Source organism: Macrobrachium rosenbergii, chromosome 21 (genome assembly GCF_040412425.1).
Source record: "Macrobrachium rosenbergii isolate ZJJX-2024 chromosome 21, ASM4041242v1, whole genome shotgun sequence".
In the NCBI taxonomy this organism is placed as follows: Eukaryota; Metazoa; Arthropoda; class Malacostraca; order Decapoda; family Palaemonidae; genus Macrobrachium; species Macrobrachium rosenbergii.
Genome location: NC_089761.1, coordinates 720,700 through 737,948, shown reverse-complemented (window position 1 = coordinate 737,948; position 17,249 = coordinate 720,700). Strand labels below are relative to the sequence as shown.

The window sequence follows — 17,249 nt, the reverse complement described above, 5'->3', positions numbered from 1 at the left end:
GAGGCAGGGAATTGAGTATGTGCCTAGAGCCATCTTGGAACTTCAGCCATACTTGCCAGCATTGCCATGCGGTTGTGCAACACCAGCACCACCCAGGATGAGCGAAAACATAATCCCAGGAAGTTGTAAAAGGTCTATGAAGGACATGCTTGACCTTAGATTTGATTAGAACCTGCTCTAAGACTGATGTCCTGTCCCTTGCTCCATTAACCTGGCAGGAACAGAGTATCTTTTTTGCTGTGAAATTATTCACTTGCCCTCCCTCTCACTGGCCCCATAAGATGAGGAACTTCATCTTCTGATTAAGGTAAAGTAACGGATTTAAGGTTTTTCTTAGTCATGCCCCTATGCATCTCTAACTATTTTTCTGCTTTTCTTTTCATAGTGCGATATACCTACAGTGAGACCTGTATTGCTTTTTATATTTGTGTGTAAGTACTTCATTGGAGGGGTGGGTAGAGTTTCGCTACACGCTATGCCATCTGTGCTCAACTCTCCGACCGCCAATGAAGAATTTAAAGGAACTTATTTCTGGTGATAGATTTTCATTTCTTCAAGAGTAATGGTCTGATTCACAAGAAGTTGTAGATCCCGCGTTAGTAACCAGTTGGTTCTTAGCCACATAAAATAAATCTAATCCTTCGGGCCAGCCCTAGGAGAGCTGTTAATCAGCTCAGTGGTGTGGTTAAACTAACATATACTTAATTTTTTTTTATATTTGTGCTGTTTAATTTGCAAAGCATTGATGCGAAGTGTAACGTAATTCTAAAAATTCGAGTTATCGGAATTGGAATTCGATTCCTTAATTAAATTGACATTTGCGGTTAAGTAACCATAAGTGTTTCAATTACAGATTAGGAGTTAGCCAGCTGTGGCTCTGTGCATTATCTTGTGTGTGTAGTGGCCCCACTACAATATTTGCAACAACCTGTTAAGCGGGCATCCCATTGTGTTTCCTCAAGCAAATCCCCAGTCATTTGCTCTTTCATCTTGTATCACAGGACCGTGCTTGCCTGTCCCAAAAATTTATGCTACCATTCTTCTGATATGTGTTTTCTTTTGTAAATATAATTAATTAAGTTAAACACCAGAGTTTACCTAATCACTCCCCTCTTGAAGTAGACCTTCAGCCGTAGTTTGATGTATATGTTTTTTAGCTGCCTCAAGGCCAGAGTCCAGATACTGTGTTACCTAAGGGAGTTGCGTAATATCCCTAGTATAACTCCTTGATCTAACAAGACCCACAGCTAAAAACCATATAAATATATATATATATATATTGTTAGGAACAATCGTTTGCCGATTGTTCCCTTTAGTGGGTTGTTACCTTTTTGTTTTTGCTTGTTTTTCTTTCGGCGAGCTGACGCCTGTTGAAGTCAAAGGCTGCACTAAAATCTAAACTAACCTCACGTGTTCTACACTCATCAAGAGCATCCTGCAAGATAGTAGATACTGACAACAGTGCAACACAAGTACCAAGGACTTTGTGAAATGCAAACTGTGATGCTGGTAGCAAAGTTATTACCTTCAAAAAACCTACAAAGACACTTAGAGGCAGCTTCAAAACTCTTGGCTAAACAGTGGTAATTGAACTCAGCCTATATCTGAGGGGCATGAGGACAGACTTAGTCCTCACTGTAGGTAATGTAGCAATATTTCCTTCCAAACAGAAGGAAAATCAAGTCCAGTTAACCTCTTGACAACAGTATTAACCTTGGGAGCACTGGAAATCAGCAGTCTATTCAAAAGATCGGAAAGTTCCCATTAGGACCTATCTCACTATAACTGTCAAGCTCCTAGAAGCAAAGTTTTGACTTCTAGATCTGAAGAAAGTCAGAATACAACTAGCCTCTGGAAAGCAGGTCATGGTAACATTTACTAGCAATGCTCATAAAGACTTGAGCCAAAAGTTCTGGGCTTCTCTTTAGAAGAAAATATAAATTCTTTCAGATCCTAAATAAGGAAGAATGTTTGAATCAACCTCCAAAGAGTGATAACTTGAGAATAGACCAAATTACTTATGGTCACCACCACTGAGAGCAAGATTTTCTACACCCTTATTATACCTTCTCTCAGCTCTCTGAGCTTACTTTCGATGTCAATGAAGTTACACCATAAGTTCTGATCGAACCTGTTCCTCTTCCATAAATAATAAGCTTCATGGTAGGCAAGTTTATGTACTATACATTCAGCTTATCTTTAAGACTAAACTCAAAGAATTTAGAATGAATTTCCTCAGATACCCGTTGTAAGAGTCTTGAGAAGATCATTGAACACAATATGGAGTATATAAATATCACCCACCTGAGCCTCAGTAAGATCACAGTGAATACCCTCCCCAATCGGACTAGGATTTCAAGTATACTTTTCTTGAAAAGGTAACATCAGGAACAAACTGATTCATCTCCACACTAACCTCTACACCAACCTTAATCAAACTATGATAAGATGAGCCCACTCCAAAACCTACTCAAAAAATACAATCCTGTAAGGATCTGTGAATACAAGGTCAAGATACAGCTGGGACTGGTGTGTGGGTTCATTTATTAACTGCTCACATTCAGTAATAGGGAACAACTAAAGCAGCAACACCATGATTATCTGTGGCAGCAACTGAGCCCAGCCATCCAGTGTGATGAGCAATGTAACTGCCAACAAAATTGAAATAAGCCTTGAAGTCAGCTTCCTGAACTATTGCCTCTTTAGTAATCACAAACCACAAATAGTCATCCAAATCCAAACTCCTACAGCTAACAAAAAACAGTCTCCTGTTGACTTTAACTACTCTGTGTTTCATGAAATCCACACGCATACAGTGGTCTATGAGATGAGAAACCTCTCTGACATACAGAACTATTCAAGGGGCCCTTGGAATGGCATTACACTTAAGAAAAACTGGCTTAAACCCCTGGAATCAACAATTCTAATATAAGTTGCAAACCTGACAAAAGAGTTTCAGGATCAAAGAGGATATCAAAATAGACAGGAGCAACATCTATGTCCTTTTATTACATAATCCATGGACATTATTTATACAACAAATAAAGTATTACCCTATGGCTGATTCTAGACCAGGATTAATATTGCCTACAAAAGTCAACATGTAAACAAGCATAAAGGAATATTAGCAAACTTAACAAAATCAGTAACAGGAACAATATGCATATGTAAAATACTGAAAAGTATGCCCATGAGCAGAAAAAATTAGCCAAAACTAAACTAAGCAGCTGAGTGAGACGACACCCATCAAGAACAAGCAATGGAACCCCAATCCAAGACAGTGGAAGACCTAGGTAAAAGGCTATGGCACCATCCAAGACTGAAGAACAGTGGTTTATTTTGAAGTGACCTTCTCCTAGAAGAGATGCCTACCAGACTAGTGAGTCTCTTTCTACAACAGAAGAAAAAGGGCAGATTGAAATGATAAGAAGTGTAGGGTACTCAGCATGTCAAGCGTGTCAATGGTAAAAGTTATATAATGAGTGTGCCAGACTTATTCTGCATTGGTGTAGGCATAGAAAAGTCTGTGATCAAAAAGAGATGCAACAACAGATTATACTGGCTATCCCAGAAGGACCTAATCTCCCTAATGGTAGTATCTCAACAGGCAGCTAGTATATTACCAACCTACTACACACACTGCTGGTCTCTCTCTCAATGTCATATATTTTGTACTGCCATGGAGACACTGGTCTCCCTGTTTTAGATACTGCACTTCATTAGTACTTCTGGTAATTTCTGTCCTTCAAGTAGCTGTATGTCTCTATATAAGCCTCAAAGGATTGAAATTTATGATCTAATTTAACACCTTGGGGAGAACTTGGCCCAATCAGCTTCCTTTTAGTGGATAATCCAGGAGAGGTGGTTGCTGATTTTAGGTGAACTAGGCAGTGGCCACTACCATGAGACAGCCATCTACTATGTATTGCAATGTTAAGAAAAATATCTGGAGACCACATCCAGACCGGGAACCAGTATAACAGTATAATAAATCAAGGGCAGATGCTTAGAATCAATGAGGCTCTCAGCAGTCCTGCCATTTTTATCTGTGAGAGATTCACCATTGTATCATGATACAGTACTTACGCTTCCTAACAGGGGTGGCAGCCGATCAACTAATTTACATCTGTGCTAGGAAGAAATCATCTTCTGAGGAAGATACATTGAACAGAACATGAACTTCTTTAGAAATTACCAAAAATAACGATGGCCTGTAATGCAGTAGTGCATCAAGTTATGGCTGACTTATGTTACAGAGAATTTTATATAATTACAATAGTTCCACTTTACTTCTTTTCATTGATGATCATAGAGAAAGAATGCAATTTAATCCAGGGATTATAGAAGTGGTTATTTTATTATTTTTTGCAGGTACATAACACAAGGATTATTGTCAAAGTATAATTTATGAGACTGTCATTTTTTTCTTGTTCCCTAGCCTCACCCCCAAACCCAACAAAGTTCTCTTACATTCGAGATTCATTTGTTATAGTATATATTAATTTTGTACATAAGTTTAGTTTGTAAAAGTGTGTAGTATTAAAGTGTCACTGGAGTTGTATTAATCTACAGTACAGTATAATGTGTTTACATGCATGTTGATAAGCATTTCAAAGGTTTTATATAAGCAGTTTTTCTCAAGACATTTCCAGACAGCCCGAATCAGTCACAATTACACAACTTTTGCCAAGTGGTATCACAAGGAATAGGCTAGAATTCAAGTGAAGGCTGAAGGCACCCAGTTATATATGACCAAGGACAGTCAGTCAATCAACAGAAGGCAGCCAACTCACGCCTTTTCGGCAGCTTATACAGAAATATAAATCCCAGATTGATTTGGAGAAAGAATCACCTTACCCGCCAAGAAAGAGCTGTTTCCAATATAGAGAAAACTAAACAATGTCTCAACAAGTTACATTCAGTAAAAAAGTGAAAACACTGTGAAGTATATTCTGAATAAATTTATATGTTATCCTTTCAGTAAATGTTTTAACTGTACCCTTATATAGCCATTAGCTACTTCCTACCATGAGTTATAAGATATTCTTATATCCTACATTTTCTTATAGGATTTAGCAACATTTCCAAGATAAAAAAATTGAAGTCATTTGATCATTTTTTTAGCAATTACCAGCCTGTAAGGTGGGTAAAAGAAGTGACAGCGTGGCAGCATGGCTTCAAAACTCGCTTGACTGGGCTGGGAGACAAGACCTAAAAAGATGAACTGAGTTTGTGTGAATGATCAGCAAAATATAGCCTGCAGAGGACAGTAAGAAAAAGAGGCAGCAGAGAAGCAGAGAAAAGAGCTTAAATTAAAGGAACAGAAACAGCAAGTCAATCAGCTGAGAAAAAGAGAGGAACATTTGGAAAATAACTTAAAAAAAATTAACTCAGATTTCATAAAAAGTTCATCATATTATTTTTTCAAGAGTAGAAAAGTCCATCTGGGATTTTTTACATTGCAATTCTGAAAATACACAGCAGAAAACAATTTGTTGAAGTAAATAATTCCATGCTTCATAAAAGAGCATATTTTGAGGAAAACAAAAAATCTTCTAAACAATCCAAGATAAGCAATGTATACCTTGATTTTTGTATTCCAACTGGAGATGACGGAAATGCTGTGTGAAGAGGGTTGATGTCAGTGATGAGAGTGACGTGACCACTCATAGATGCTTCCATCATTGTAACTGCAACAGCATCTTGCAAAGTGACCTCTGACCTCATTAATCGTGCATGGCCCTGACTTAATCGACCAGACTTTCAAGCAACCTGAGAGTACATGCAGCTCATCTTATTCAAATGACAAATAACTAGGACTCATCAGCTGGGATGCATTTCTAAAATAATCTTTTTGGTGAACTTCATTTCCTACTTTTCACTTACTCTAAAAGAAAACACAAACAATCATTACCAAAACTACCAATGATGCAAATAAACATTCAAATTAATTTTCACTGACTCATTTAAAATCTGTTTTCTACTTGTGCTTTAACACCAGGCTTAATGTAAACAATGCTAAACAGCAGCACAAGGTAGCATAGTAAAGGCTAACATTTATTTATTGAATTATGTCTACTAAAACAAAAACATCTAGGTTACTGATACAATCAAAAAAAATTAAATAGGAAAATAAAAATAAATAGAATAAGTTAAACAAGTTTATATAACAAATACATACATATATACTTCACATATAAATATAGATATATATGTCTTTGGACAACCTATGCGCTGGCTGTTCCGCCAAGTAACATCCGTGTAGGTGCTGTTATGCTCGGTTATTGAGGTTTACACAGTTAGATACGCGGGTATCTGACACCTGGTATTTGTGCTTTCTTAATCATGGTCCAAGTTCATGGAGACAGTGTGATTCTTCCGAACGCTGAATCGTGTCGCTTCACACTTCCAGGAGAAGTGATTGAGTGCATGCATGTTGCACTCTAAAGGTATATTATCAGAGGAACAGACAATAGCGCAAGGACTTTGCTTTGTGGCTAGGTATGATTTGCTTGTGCAGTGTTTAAGAATCGCCACTGGAAGATCTGTTATCAGGCCAGAAGTGGGTAAGAAAACTCATGAAAACTTATATCTTTTCTGGACATTATGTGGAAATACCCACTTGTGTCGCAGTGAAATTCCTCTGTTTCTCCATTATGCATTTCCTGTTCTGTTTCTTCATTGTGCATTTTTCTGTTTTTATGATTGATTTATTTAAACACCATTTCAGGTTTTAATATATGATATGTTTCTTTAACAGGCATCCAAGCCCTTCCCTGTGAGGACAAATATTTTGGAAGTGGTGTTCTTTATACACTATATGACATTTATTTTGGTCTAGAATAATTATGACTTTACTCTGGTGACTCAGGGTGTTAGTCACTGTAGTGTTGCTGGTTAGAATCATTAACCCAACATTTTAGAATCAGAATTTCTTCTAGTGATGATTTCCATTTATAGGGGTGGAATCACTCCAAGCTTCATGTCCGTAGCTTTTAAGCTGAATTACTTTCTAAATCTGTAAATAAAGTCTAGTTTTATATCTGGGTGCTTAATTCCAGTAGGCCTTTGTTTGAGGATAGATTCAGTGAGAGGGGTCGACAAGGGAGATGGAATTTGCTGGCCCAGGGCTGGCCACCGCTACCAGGAATCTTAGGTTAAGATGATATGATGCTGTTCTTAAAACAGATACAGTAAGAGATTATGACCCCATCTGACCTTGGGTATAAAATAACATACATACACACACACACTTTAAATATATATATATATATATATATATATATATATATATATATATATATATATATATATATATATATATATATATATATTATTATATACATATACATATACATATATATATATATATATATATATATGTATGTATACAGTAATATGTCAAACTTACACAAGGTTAGATACCAGAACCCCTTACATAAGGCGAAGATTCACATAAGCTTGGTACCGTCACTAAAAATGCTAATAATTGTTTATTTGTAGAGTTTAAACACTAAATATGACCTCAATCATGCTCCCAAAGCATTAAGCTAACTTCTAAATAAAATTAAAGTTTCTGTAATTTCATTTAAAAGTTGGCTTATAATTACCATAAAAAATAAATAAATGGTTGGGCGTAAAAATAGAGTACAGTATCATAATGGCTACTGTATTTGCTACACTAAGCGCAAAATACGTGAGTGCGTACATATACTAATGTCACCCTATGTCTGCAATGCCATTTTCTTTCACTCACAAAGATGGTTTCTTTGCATCCCTAGGTAAACTTCACAAGTCTAAAATAAAGAAAACACATATGTAATGTTTGTAGAGGGTATGGGTAAAATTCAATAGATTTAAAATTATGTACTGTACAAGTAAAGATGTACAGAGAAATAATAAGCTGTAAAAATATGTGTGAGCGCTAACTATGAGAGAGAGAGAGAGAGAGAGAGAGAGAGAGAGAGAGTAGAGAGAGAGAGGAGAGAGAGAGAGAGTGAGAGAGAGAGAGAGAGAGAGAGAGAGAGAGAGATAAATAAATATGCACATTAAAAATACTGACTGTAATAAAAAAAAACAGTAAGCATGGGTGCTCACCAGTGATGAATGTTGATTTGAAGATGATGATGAATTAGCTGTGCAATCTGATGAATGACGATGGAGATATAACTGCACAGAGTACTTGAGGAATAACAGCTCCTCAGAGTCCCCCCTCCTTCTCCAGATAGAGGAGACTCTTCTCTGCCAGGACTACTTCTGCTGGGGCTTTCTGGGTGGGTTCTTGCAAGGTTTTGGGTTTCGGATTAAAGGCCAAGTTATTTTGTTCTGCTGCTGCTATTTTTTCACAGTGGTGTAGAGGGTTCAGTACATCTCCATGGATGAATCTATGCCATTTTTCGTTTTCAGAGCACGTTCAAATAGTGAATCCTACTCTTCTACTCTGTATAGGATAGCACCTGCTGTTGTGCTCTCATGATTACTCCACGATGTTCAATTGGAAGACCCTCGTCCTCCTCTTCTTCTTAGCTAATTCCTCTTGCTCTTCACTTTCTGACTTGGTCAGCTCAAGAAGGTCATCATCCGTCAGGGGGTCAGAGTGGACATCAATGAGAGTGTTGACTTCATCTTCAGGTGCAATCAGCTTTCTGCAGGGGTATCACATCTTTGAAAAGTGCAGTAACTTTGCAATGGGTGTCATGTCTTGTAAAAGCACACTAACTGTACCCTACATGTTGTAATTACATGTAATACAGATTGCAACAGCACTTTTCTCCAAGGTTAACAAAGCAATTTTCACAGAATGCCACTAATACAACTCTTAGTTATGTCTCTGATATGTTTTAGTACATTAATGAATTCATTTTACCAAACCAGCACAACTGAAGAACCTCATCTCAAGATTGTGTGAGGTCCTAGTGACAAAGACTTTGCGAATGGGCACAATACAGTAATTGTATTGCCTTTGTATCATATTTATATACAAAAATATAAATAATGCAAATTTTCCATACCAATTCTACACTTCAAAACATGAAAACTTATAAATCACTTAAAAAATTAAACAAACACTTTCTGCAGGGGTATCATCTTTGAAAAGTGCAGTAACTTTGCGAATGGGTATCATATCTTGTAAAAGTACAGAACTGTACGTGCTGTAATTACCTTTGAAAATAATACATTTTTGATAGTGTAGTCGCTTCTTTCATCCTCAAGGAGTTACCCTTCCACAGCCTACCAGAGTGCCATGGTGACCACACTAACATCAAAGAATTCTCTTTAGCTGGTCTCGTGGTCGGGTATTGTGTCATAATGATAAACAATATAACACGTGATGGAGTATGTAATTGACTCAAAGATAAAAGGGTACTTTCCCTTATCTTCAGCAAAGCCGAACCCAGTTTTCCAACATCAAAACCTGGTAGAAGAAGAAGTAATTATCGCACATGCACAATCCACCAGTGCTGCTGTGTAGTGGAATTTTGTCTGCTAGCATAGAAATATTGTGTCATCTGGCAACTGAACGTGGAAATTTTTTCTACATCCACAGTTGCCCACATGATGCATGAATAGGAAGAGAGATATGAACAAAAATGAAAGAAAAATAATGGTAAAATATGTTGATTTATAAAGTTCATCAAAATACTGCTACGTGAAATCAGCATGCCTTGTGGTTATAATATGATGTGGAGAATTCCACGTCAGCATAGAATAAAAATCCACATTGGAAATGGAGCTTGTTTTCCCCTCGCCAGGAGAGTATTTGTTAATAAAGTATTTTGTTTAAATACTGTAGGGTTTCATTATCCTGTAGGATAAGAATACAACCAAATAATGTCTACCAGTACAAGATGAGAAGTGATAACGTGGGACAGCCACTGAGGGAACTTACTTCCTCCTGTTTTGGTGGCGAAAGGAGTACCAGTCTACCACACGTAGTTCACATATAGTGTCTGAGGTTACCAACATCCACTTCAAGGTAAAGGTGGTAAGTGTCAATCGGTGATAGTAAATCGCCAGTTTTAACTTGTGTTCAAAATCAAAAGAGAAAACTAATAGTGACCCCGAAGAAAAAGGAAAAAATGCTTGCATGAAACACAATGAACGGGGTATATAACTCCAGATTGAAAATGCAATTTTTTTTCCTTCTTCGGTAATAGCTCTATGTCAAATAAGCAGAAGCCGAGGGGAGGAGTGGCTCTCGACAGAGGGATTTTCAGCCTTGGTTGTCCAGAGTGGATGGAGACAACACCAAGGCATTTTGCAATAAATGCCTGAAAACATTTGATGCTGACTAACCACAATGAAGAGGCATATGGCAAAGTAATATATATATATATATATATATATATATATATATATATATATATATATATATATATATATATATATATATAGATTTAGATATAGATATAGATATATATAGATATATATATATATATATATATATATATATATATATATATATATATATATATAGATATATATATAATATATATATATATATATATATATATATATATATATATATATATATATATATATATCTATATATCTATATATATCTATCTATATATATATATATATATATCTATATATATATATATATAATATATATATATATATATATATATATATATATATATATATATATATATATATATATCTATATATATATATATCTATATATATATATATATATATATATATATATATATATATATATCTATATATATATATATATATATATATATATATATATATATATATATATATATATATATATATATATATATATATATATATACATTGGTGTGAAATCAGAGGCTATTCCTCAGCAAAATAGCAAGAAGGCACTAAAGCAGACAGCTTATACATGGTTTTCCTTTATTCAGGGCTAAGCCTCACGTTTGAGATCCTTGTCTCATCCTCAAGGCTAAAATTACAAAGTAAAATATACAAATACAGCAAGAAGATTTAGGATATATGTACAAATAAAATATGATAAGGTAAAACATCAGTAAAAAGGTAAACCTAAAATAAAATTGTTAAAAAAAAAAAAAGAGAAATAGAAAATTTTTAACCAACAGACCTTATTCCTCGAAGTTCAGTTGCTGTATGAAAAACAATAAACATAAGGTGGGGTGTGGTTTAAGCTATATACAGGGGCGTGGACAAGGAATGATTGTTCAAAGAGGGAACAAGCTTTTTGATCGCTAACGATTCAAGAATAGGGAGTGTGGTAATTATTGTACACTGGCGACACTAGCGTAACTGTTTTCATGCTTGGTATCACTGTGTACCGTTAGTTACAGTCACACCACAGGCGAGTGTAGTTCCCTCTTGCAGTTCCTCTGTTGATGTGTAAGTTTACGTGTGTTTATTTTGTTCTGTTATGTTTGTCATAAGTTGTTTTATGTTGTATGTTTGTATGACTAACGCTAGATATTTTGTCTGTTTATGTTATAGATCTGAGCCGGTATTTTTGTTGAATAAGGCTTGTAGTTTGCTACCAAGTGTTTCAGTCTTATAACAATTTATTCAACAATATACTCGTCATGGCTAAGCTGCCGTTAAGCCATGTCGACTGGACACAGATCCCAGCTCTCCCACGGCCCAAGGGAGTGAAACACTGGCACCCGAACCTTTCAAAACTTCATAGAGGAGAGGAGAGGCGCACCCAACAAGCTGAGGGCTCTAGTGAACTGTGTATCCCGAGTGTGTACGGAACTCATTGAAGACTGTGTTACGTATGAAGGTGCCGTTGCAAAACTAGAGAGTGTTTACGCTGTTACCGAACGAGATTTTTGCAAGGCATGTTTTGGCAACCCGGCGACAGCAGTCAGGTGAATCCCTTGATGAATTTCTGATAGAGTTACATAAACTAAAGCAAGGATTGTAACTTTAAGGCAGTCACAGCTGAACAATACCGGGAGGAGATGGTACGTGATGCGTTTAACGGTATTGCCTCAGCATTTATTCATCAGCGCCTGCTGAAAACAAGTCCTGGATCTGGAGGCGGGCGGCAGTCAGGCCCGTATGTTGGATCTTGCCCAGCGTAATGCTGATTCCTACACGCCTTACTTGCCTGTTCCTCATGCAGCTGCTTTTTAGTTCCAGGACAGCAAGGACAGCCTTTGTGATGACCAACAACCGCAGTCAATGAAAGAAGAGGCGGAAAGAAGATCATCTGTGGACTCGACTGTCGCTGCTGCACATTCGTCAAAGAAGAAATGCTATTTTTTGTGGTAATACATTCCACATTACAGGTAGGGGTAGTTGTCCTGCACGTGCTGTTACATGCAACAACTGTGGTAAGACAGGTCATTTTGCCAAAGTCTGTAGATCCAAGGCTAAGACTTCTGACAGCACTACTGCTACACTGTATAACCCCACTCTGCTCACACTTGCTGCCACTTTTCCAAAGAACCTTTCACATGCAGCTACAGACATCACTGTCAATGGTCATTCACTGAAAGCATTAATTGACTCTTGCAGTTCGGATAGTTTCATAAGTGAGAAAGTGGCACAGAAACTAAAGCTGACAGTAGTTCCTGCAAGCAAGGAGATTTCAATGGCATCAGCATCTTTCAATACTAGCTCCCTGGGTATGTTACGTAGACTTGGGTCATGTCAATCAGAATTATCCATGTGTTCAGCTAGGGTTTTAAAGGATTTATGTTGTGATGTGATCTTGGGTCATGATTTTCAAAAGCAGCACAAGAGTGTAACTTTTCAGTATGGGGAAATAAACCAAGTTTAAAGGGTAACCAGTAACTGTGCCTTGGCAACAGCTGATATTGAGGAGCTTCACTGTTTCCAACTTGCCCCAACAGTGTAAACCAATTGCAGTTAAATCCAGACGCTATAGTGGAAGATGATCAGTTGTTTATAAGTGACCAGTTATCACGCTTGTTATCTGAAGGTATCATTGAACCAAGCATATCCCCATGGAGAGCACAGGTCGTAGTTGTAAAGATCCACTTGACAGGCACAAAAAGAGACTTTGTATTGATTATTCTCAAACCATCAACCAGTACACAGAACTAGATGCATATCCCCTTCCAAGGATAGAGGACATGGTGCACAGTCTTGCAAAGTACAACGTGTTTTCCACATTTGACTTGAAGAGTGCATACCACCAAATTAGCATTAAAGAGAGTGAGAGGAAGTACACTGCTTTTGAGGGTGCAGGGAAATTATATCAGTTTTGCAGAGTTCCATTTGGTGTCACTAATGGAGTAGCAGTATTTAAGAGAGCTATGGATAAGTTAGTTGAAGATGAGGGTCTTAAAGACACTTTCCCATATCTAGATAATATTACTGTAGCTGGATCAACTCAGGAGGAACATGACAGCAATGTTAAGAAATTTTTGGAGGTTATTCAGAAACGGAAGCTTACCCTCAATGAATCTAAATCAGTTATGTCTGTACCTACAATCAATGTTCTTGGGTATTGTGTTGGTAATAATGTCATAAGGCCTGACCCTGACAGATTACGTCCTCTCCAGGAATTACCACCTCCCACAAATATAGGGTCTTTATGAAGAGTTCAAGGGTTGTTTGCATATTATGCTAAATGGATTCCTGGCTTCTCCGATAAAATCCAACCCTTGATAAACACAAAAACTTTTCCATTGAGTGAATCAGCACTAGCTGCCTTTAACACTTTGAAAACGCAGCTTACGGGTGCTTCTCTAAGGTCTGTGGATGAGAGCCTTCCTTTTGTTGTGGAGTGTGATGCTTCAGAGGTCGCTATCTCAGCAGTATTGAACCAGGGTGGCAGGCCAGTAATTATTTGGAAGGCTGTTTGTTTAACATTTGAATCTCATGGTTTGAAGAACCAACACTGGGAGATGGTGCTTCCCGAGGCTTTGCATTCAATAAGATCACTCTTATGCACTGCAACCAATGAGACTCCACATGAGCGTTTCTTCAGGTTCCAACGACGTTCTAGTTTCAGGAAATGGATTACCAACATGGCTTTTGACCCTGGGCAAAGTGTTATTGCGGCGGCATGTTAGGTCTAGTATACACTAACCATTAACTGATCAGGTAGAACTTGTTGATGTGAACCCAATGTACGCAAGTGTCAAATATCCAGACGGGCGTGAGTCAACTGTGTCTATCCGTGATTTAGCTCCAAGTCCTGAGAGTCCGACGACTCTTGCGCACCCGGATGAGGCACCAGGAAATATAGAGACTCCAGGTTCACCCACAATGCAAGATGTACAGCCTCATACTAATCATGACTCTCATTCATTCACTGAGCCCACTGAGTTAAGGAGGTCGACTCATGTGTCAAAGCCCCCGATCGTTACGGATGGGACTAATCTGATATTTTGACATGGTATCCATTTTGTTAATGTTGAATTTTTCTAGGAGGGGAGAATGTGGTAATTATTGTACACTGGCGACACTAGCGTAACTGTTTTCATGCTTGGTATCACTGTGTACCGTTAGTTACAGTCACACCACAGGCAAAGTGTAGTTCCCTCTTGCAGTTCCTCTGTTGATGTAAGTTTACGTGTGTTTATTTTGTTCTGTTATGTTTGTCATAAGTTGTTTATGTTGTATGTGTTGTATGACTAACGCTAGATATTTTGTCTGCTTACTTTATACTTTATACATATATGGTATAGTAATTATTAGTGTTAGCTAATTCTGCAGGTTCAACGCAGATTGACATGATAAGTCAGTATAAAGAGAAAATGAATAACAAACAAAGCCTAGCCTGCACTTTTTAGTATATCATATACGGTAGCTAGCCTACATTATACTGTATTCTATTTTCACATAACACCGTATTATACAAACATCAAAATAATGAATGTGCATCTTTTTCCATGGATCTTTTAAAAAGTTGTGCTTTACTTCACTTTATCCAATCGTAAATATTCTTATATTGCTTTTGCATTATCAATTCCGATCATAGTGATCAAATGTTTTGGTTTGGGAATCGATTACGCGGTCTTTATTTCGCCGCATTGAACTCCGTTCAGAGGGCATTTCTTGCTTCTAGTTAGCGTAAATGAATCTCTAGATACTTTATTTATAAGGGACATATATATATTTTTCGTTATACGAAGTGTTTTTAAGCCGAAATATAACTTAAATATGTCTCGTTGTGAAATTTAGCCATTTTTTTCGTTAATAGATGACGTTGGCGGCTGGCCGTTTGTTTTGCGTAAAAAGTAAATCAAGATTCCGTTCGCTATTTTCTCTTGATTTCATCATCATACTACTAGCTTTTCGTATTTATCTTTTATCGGCGTGAAAACAGCAGTAATATATGTTCTTTTATGCCCAGTAGTTTTGATTGAAATATTTTCCAATTTTATTTGCTGTCGAGTTTCATCCACGTTGCCTGTGCACGATAATATATAGTCATTAGCAGGGTGAAACATTCTTTTCTCTTCAACTACAACTTGCAGCTTAAATTTACTGTAGCAGTATATTTCCCTGCCGATCTTTTCTCCAAAGCGGATAAGGGTAGTGTAAAATCATATCAGTACTAACGTCATTTTTAACATAACTACGATAATTGTTTAACCAAATGCGATGGTTGAAATACAAGCAAACCAGTTGTTATCCGGTTCAGTTATTAGCAAAACAACAGTCTCAAGTAGGTTGTTTATGGCTGTCACGCATTTTCACAAGAGTATAAGGTTACTAACAATACTTTTATCATTCTCTTACTTTTTTAACTAGAAGATGGAATAAAGAGATGGAGAAAAGAAGTTGGTCTATTGTAAGTTGGTCTCTCTTGCTGCCTGATTCTCGGGCAACTGTAGTGTACGCTGTTGCCTGTGCCCATTGAAATTTAAAAATTTTTCCTAAATATTGTCGTTATCGGTATTAATTGCTAACTCCATCGTAACTCGAACTATCGTGAAGACGAATTATCGCCACTCATGCACTACCTATATTTACAAACGCACAAAAATTGCAAACGAACACTGACCTATTTTAACCTCCAATACAACGAGCAAGCGAGGTCAGCTCATTGAATTAATGTACCTATTCCAGCCTCTTGGGCCAACGTGATCGTGCACTGTACGCTGCCTGATTGTGCGTTGTTGCCTGCGCCAGTCGCCCTTGCGAAATTTAAAAATACGTATTTTCAAAATATTGTCGTATCGATGTTAATTGCTAACCCGTCGTAAGCGAATTATCGTAAGTCGAATCATCGAACTCGAGCACTACCTGTATACTAAAATCCCATCATCGCCAGTGTGACAATTTTTTTATTGCTTTGACGTGGGCTTATGACGATACCGGCTCAGAGGATTACAAGTAGCCAATAACAGAGCTCGTGCAACCCCCTTCTCTCCACGACGATACGCTATTGGCTAGCAGGACTGACAGTAGTCAATAACAACTTGTAACAACCCCTCTTCCCCTTCCCGCCCTCCTGACGACATGCTATTGGCAGGAAGGGTGGGATTTTAACCAATCACAAAGCTTGTACCTCATGGGCTTTGCATACACTATAAAGAGGGTGCGTACTGCGTTGTGTTTTTTTTTCTCTCTCTCCCCGACGTGAGAGAGAGAGAATGACTGCATAACATTTTTCTAACAAATTTGTGGGAGATGACGACTAACTACATTTGTATGATGTATAAATGACTTACCTAATAATAAGTACTAATTTTCAAATATTAATAAGATTAAATAATAACAATACAGTATACTGAAATTACAACATTTATGCATTTTCAAAGCAGACTAAGGGCAGAAGATCAGTTTCTCCCTTCCTTCCCCCTCTCTCTCTCTCTCTCACCAAAAGGTAGAATGAGAAATACTGTAGATAGATATATTATAAATAGATACTAAGTTCAGCCCTTCACTCTCTCAGAAAAAGATACTGCTAATTTGAGTCTCTTACCTATGCACACTGTGTGTGCGTGTGTGTGTTCATGGTGCTTTAAAAATGCTTAGTAAAAGTAGTAGCCTACATCTTTGGAAGACAAAGAATAAAAAAAATTTTTTGTTGTCAGTCGCAGTAAAGAGAAATGGATTAACATTCCTCGAGAGATTAAAGATATAAACTCTCTCTCTCTCTCTCTCTCTCTGGTTGGAAAATGGTACTAGTGTTTAAGATGACTTTGAAAAGATAATATTATAATTTCAAAGATTAATACAGCAGTAATAGGATAATAACTTAAGCTATATTTGATGTAGGATGATGCCTAAAGTAAAAATGGGAGAGCAATGTACTTCTGTGAAATTCCAAGTCTTTTTCTGGTGGA

At 37.1% G+C, this 17,249-nt stretch overlaps 1 protein-coding gene across 1 annotated transcript in view; it reads left to right on the top strand.

Moving 5' to 3' along the window:
* The window catches only part of LOC136849652 (uncharacterized), a 759,811-nt gene that overhangs the window by 683,648 nt on the left and 58,914 nt on the right, over positions 1–17,249 (top strand). Inside the window, exons 15-17 of the mRNA XM_067122953.1 lie at positions 12,267–12,724; positions 12,939–13,457; positions 14,053–14,226. Coding sequence (XP_066979054.1) covers positions 12,267–12,724; positions 12,939–13,457; positions 14,053–14,226 — 1,151 coding nt within the window. The remainder of the gene's footprint in view (positions 1–12,266; positions 12,725–12,938; positions 13,458–14,052; positions 14,227–17,249) is intronic.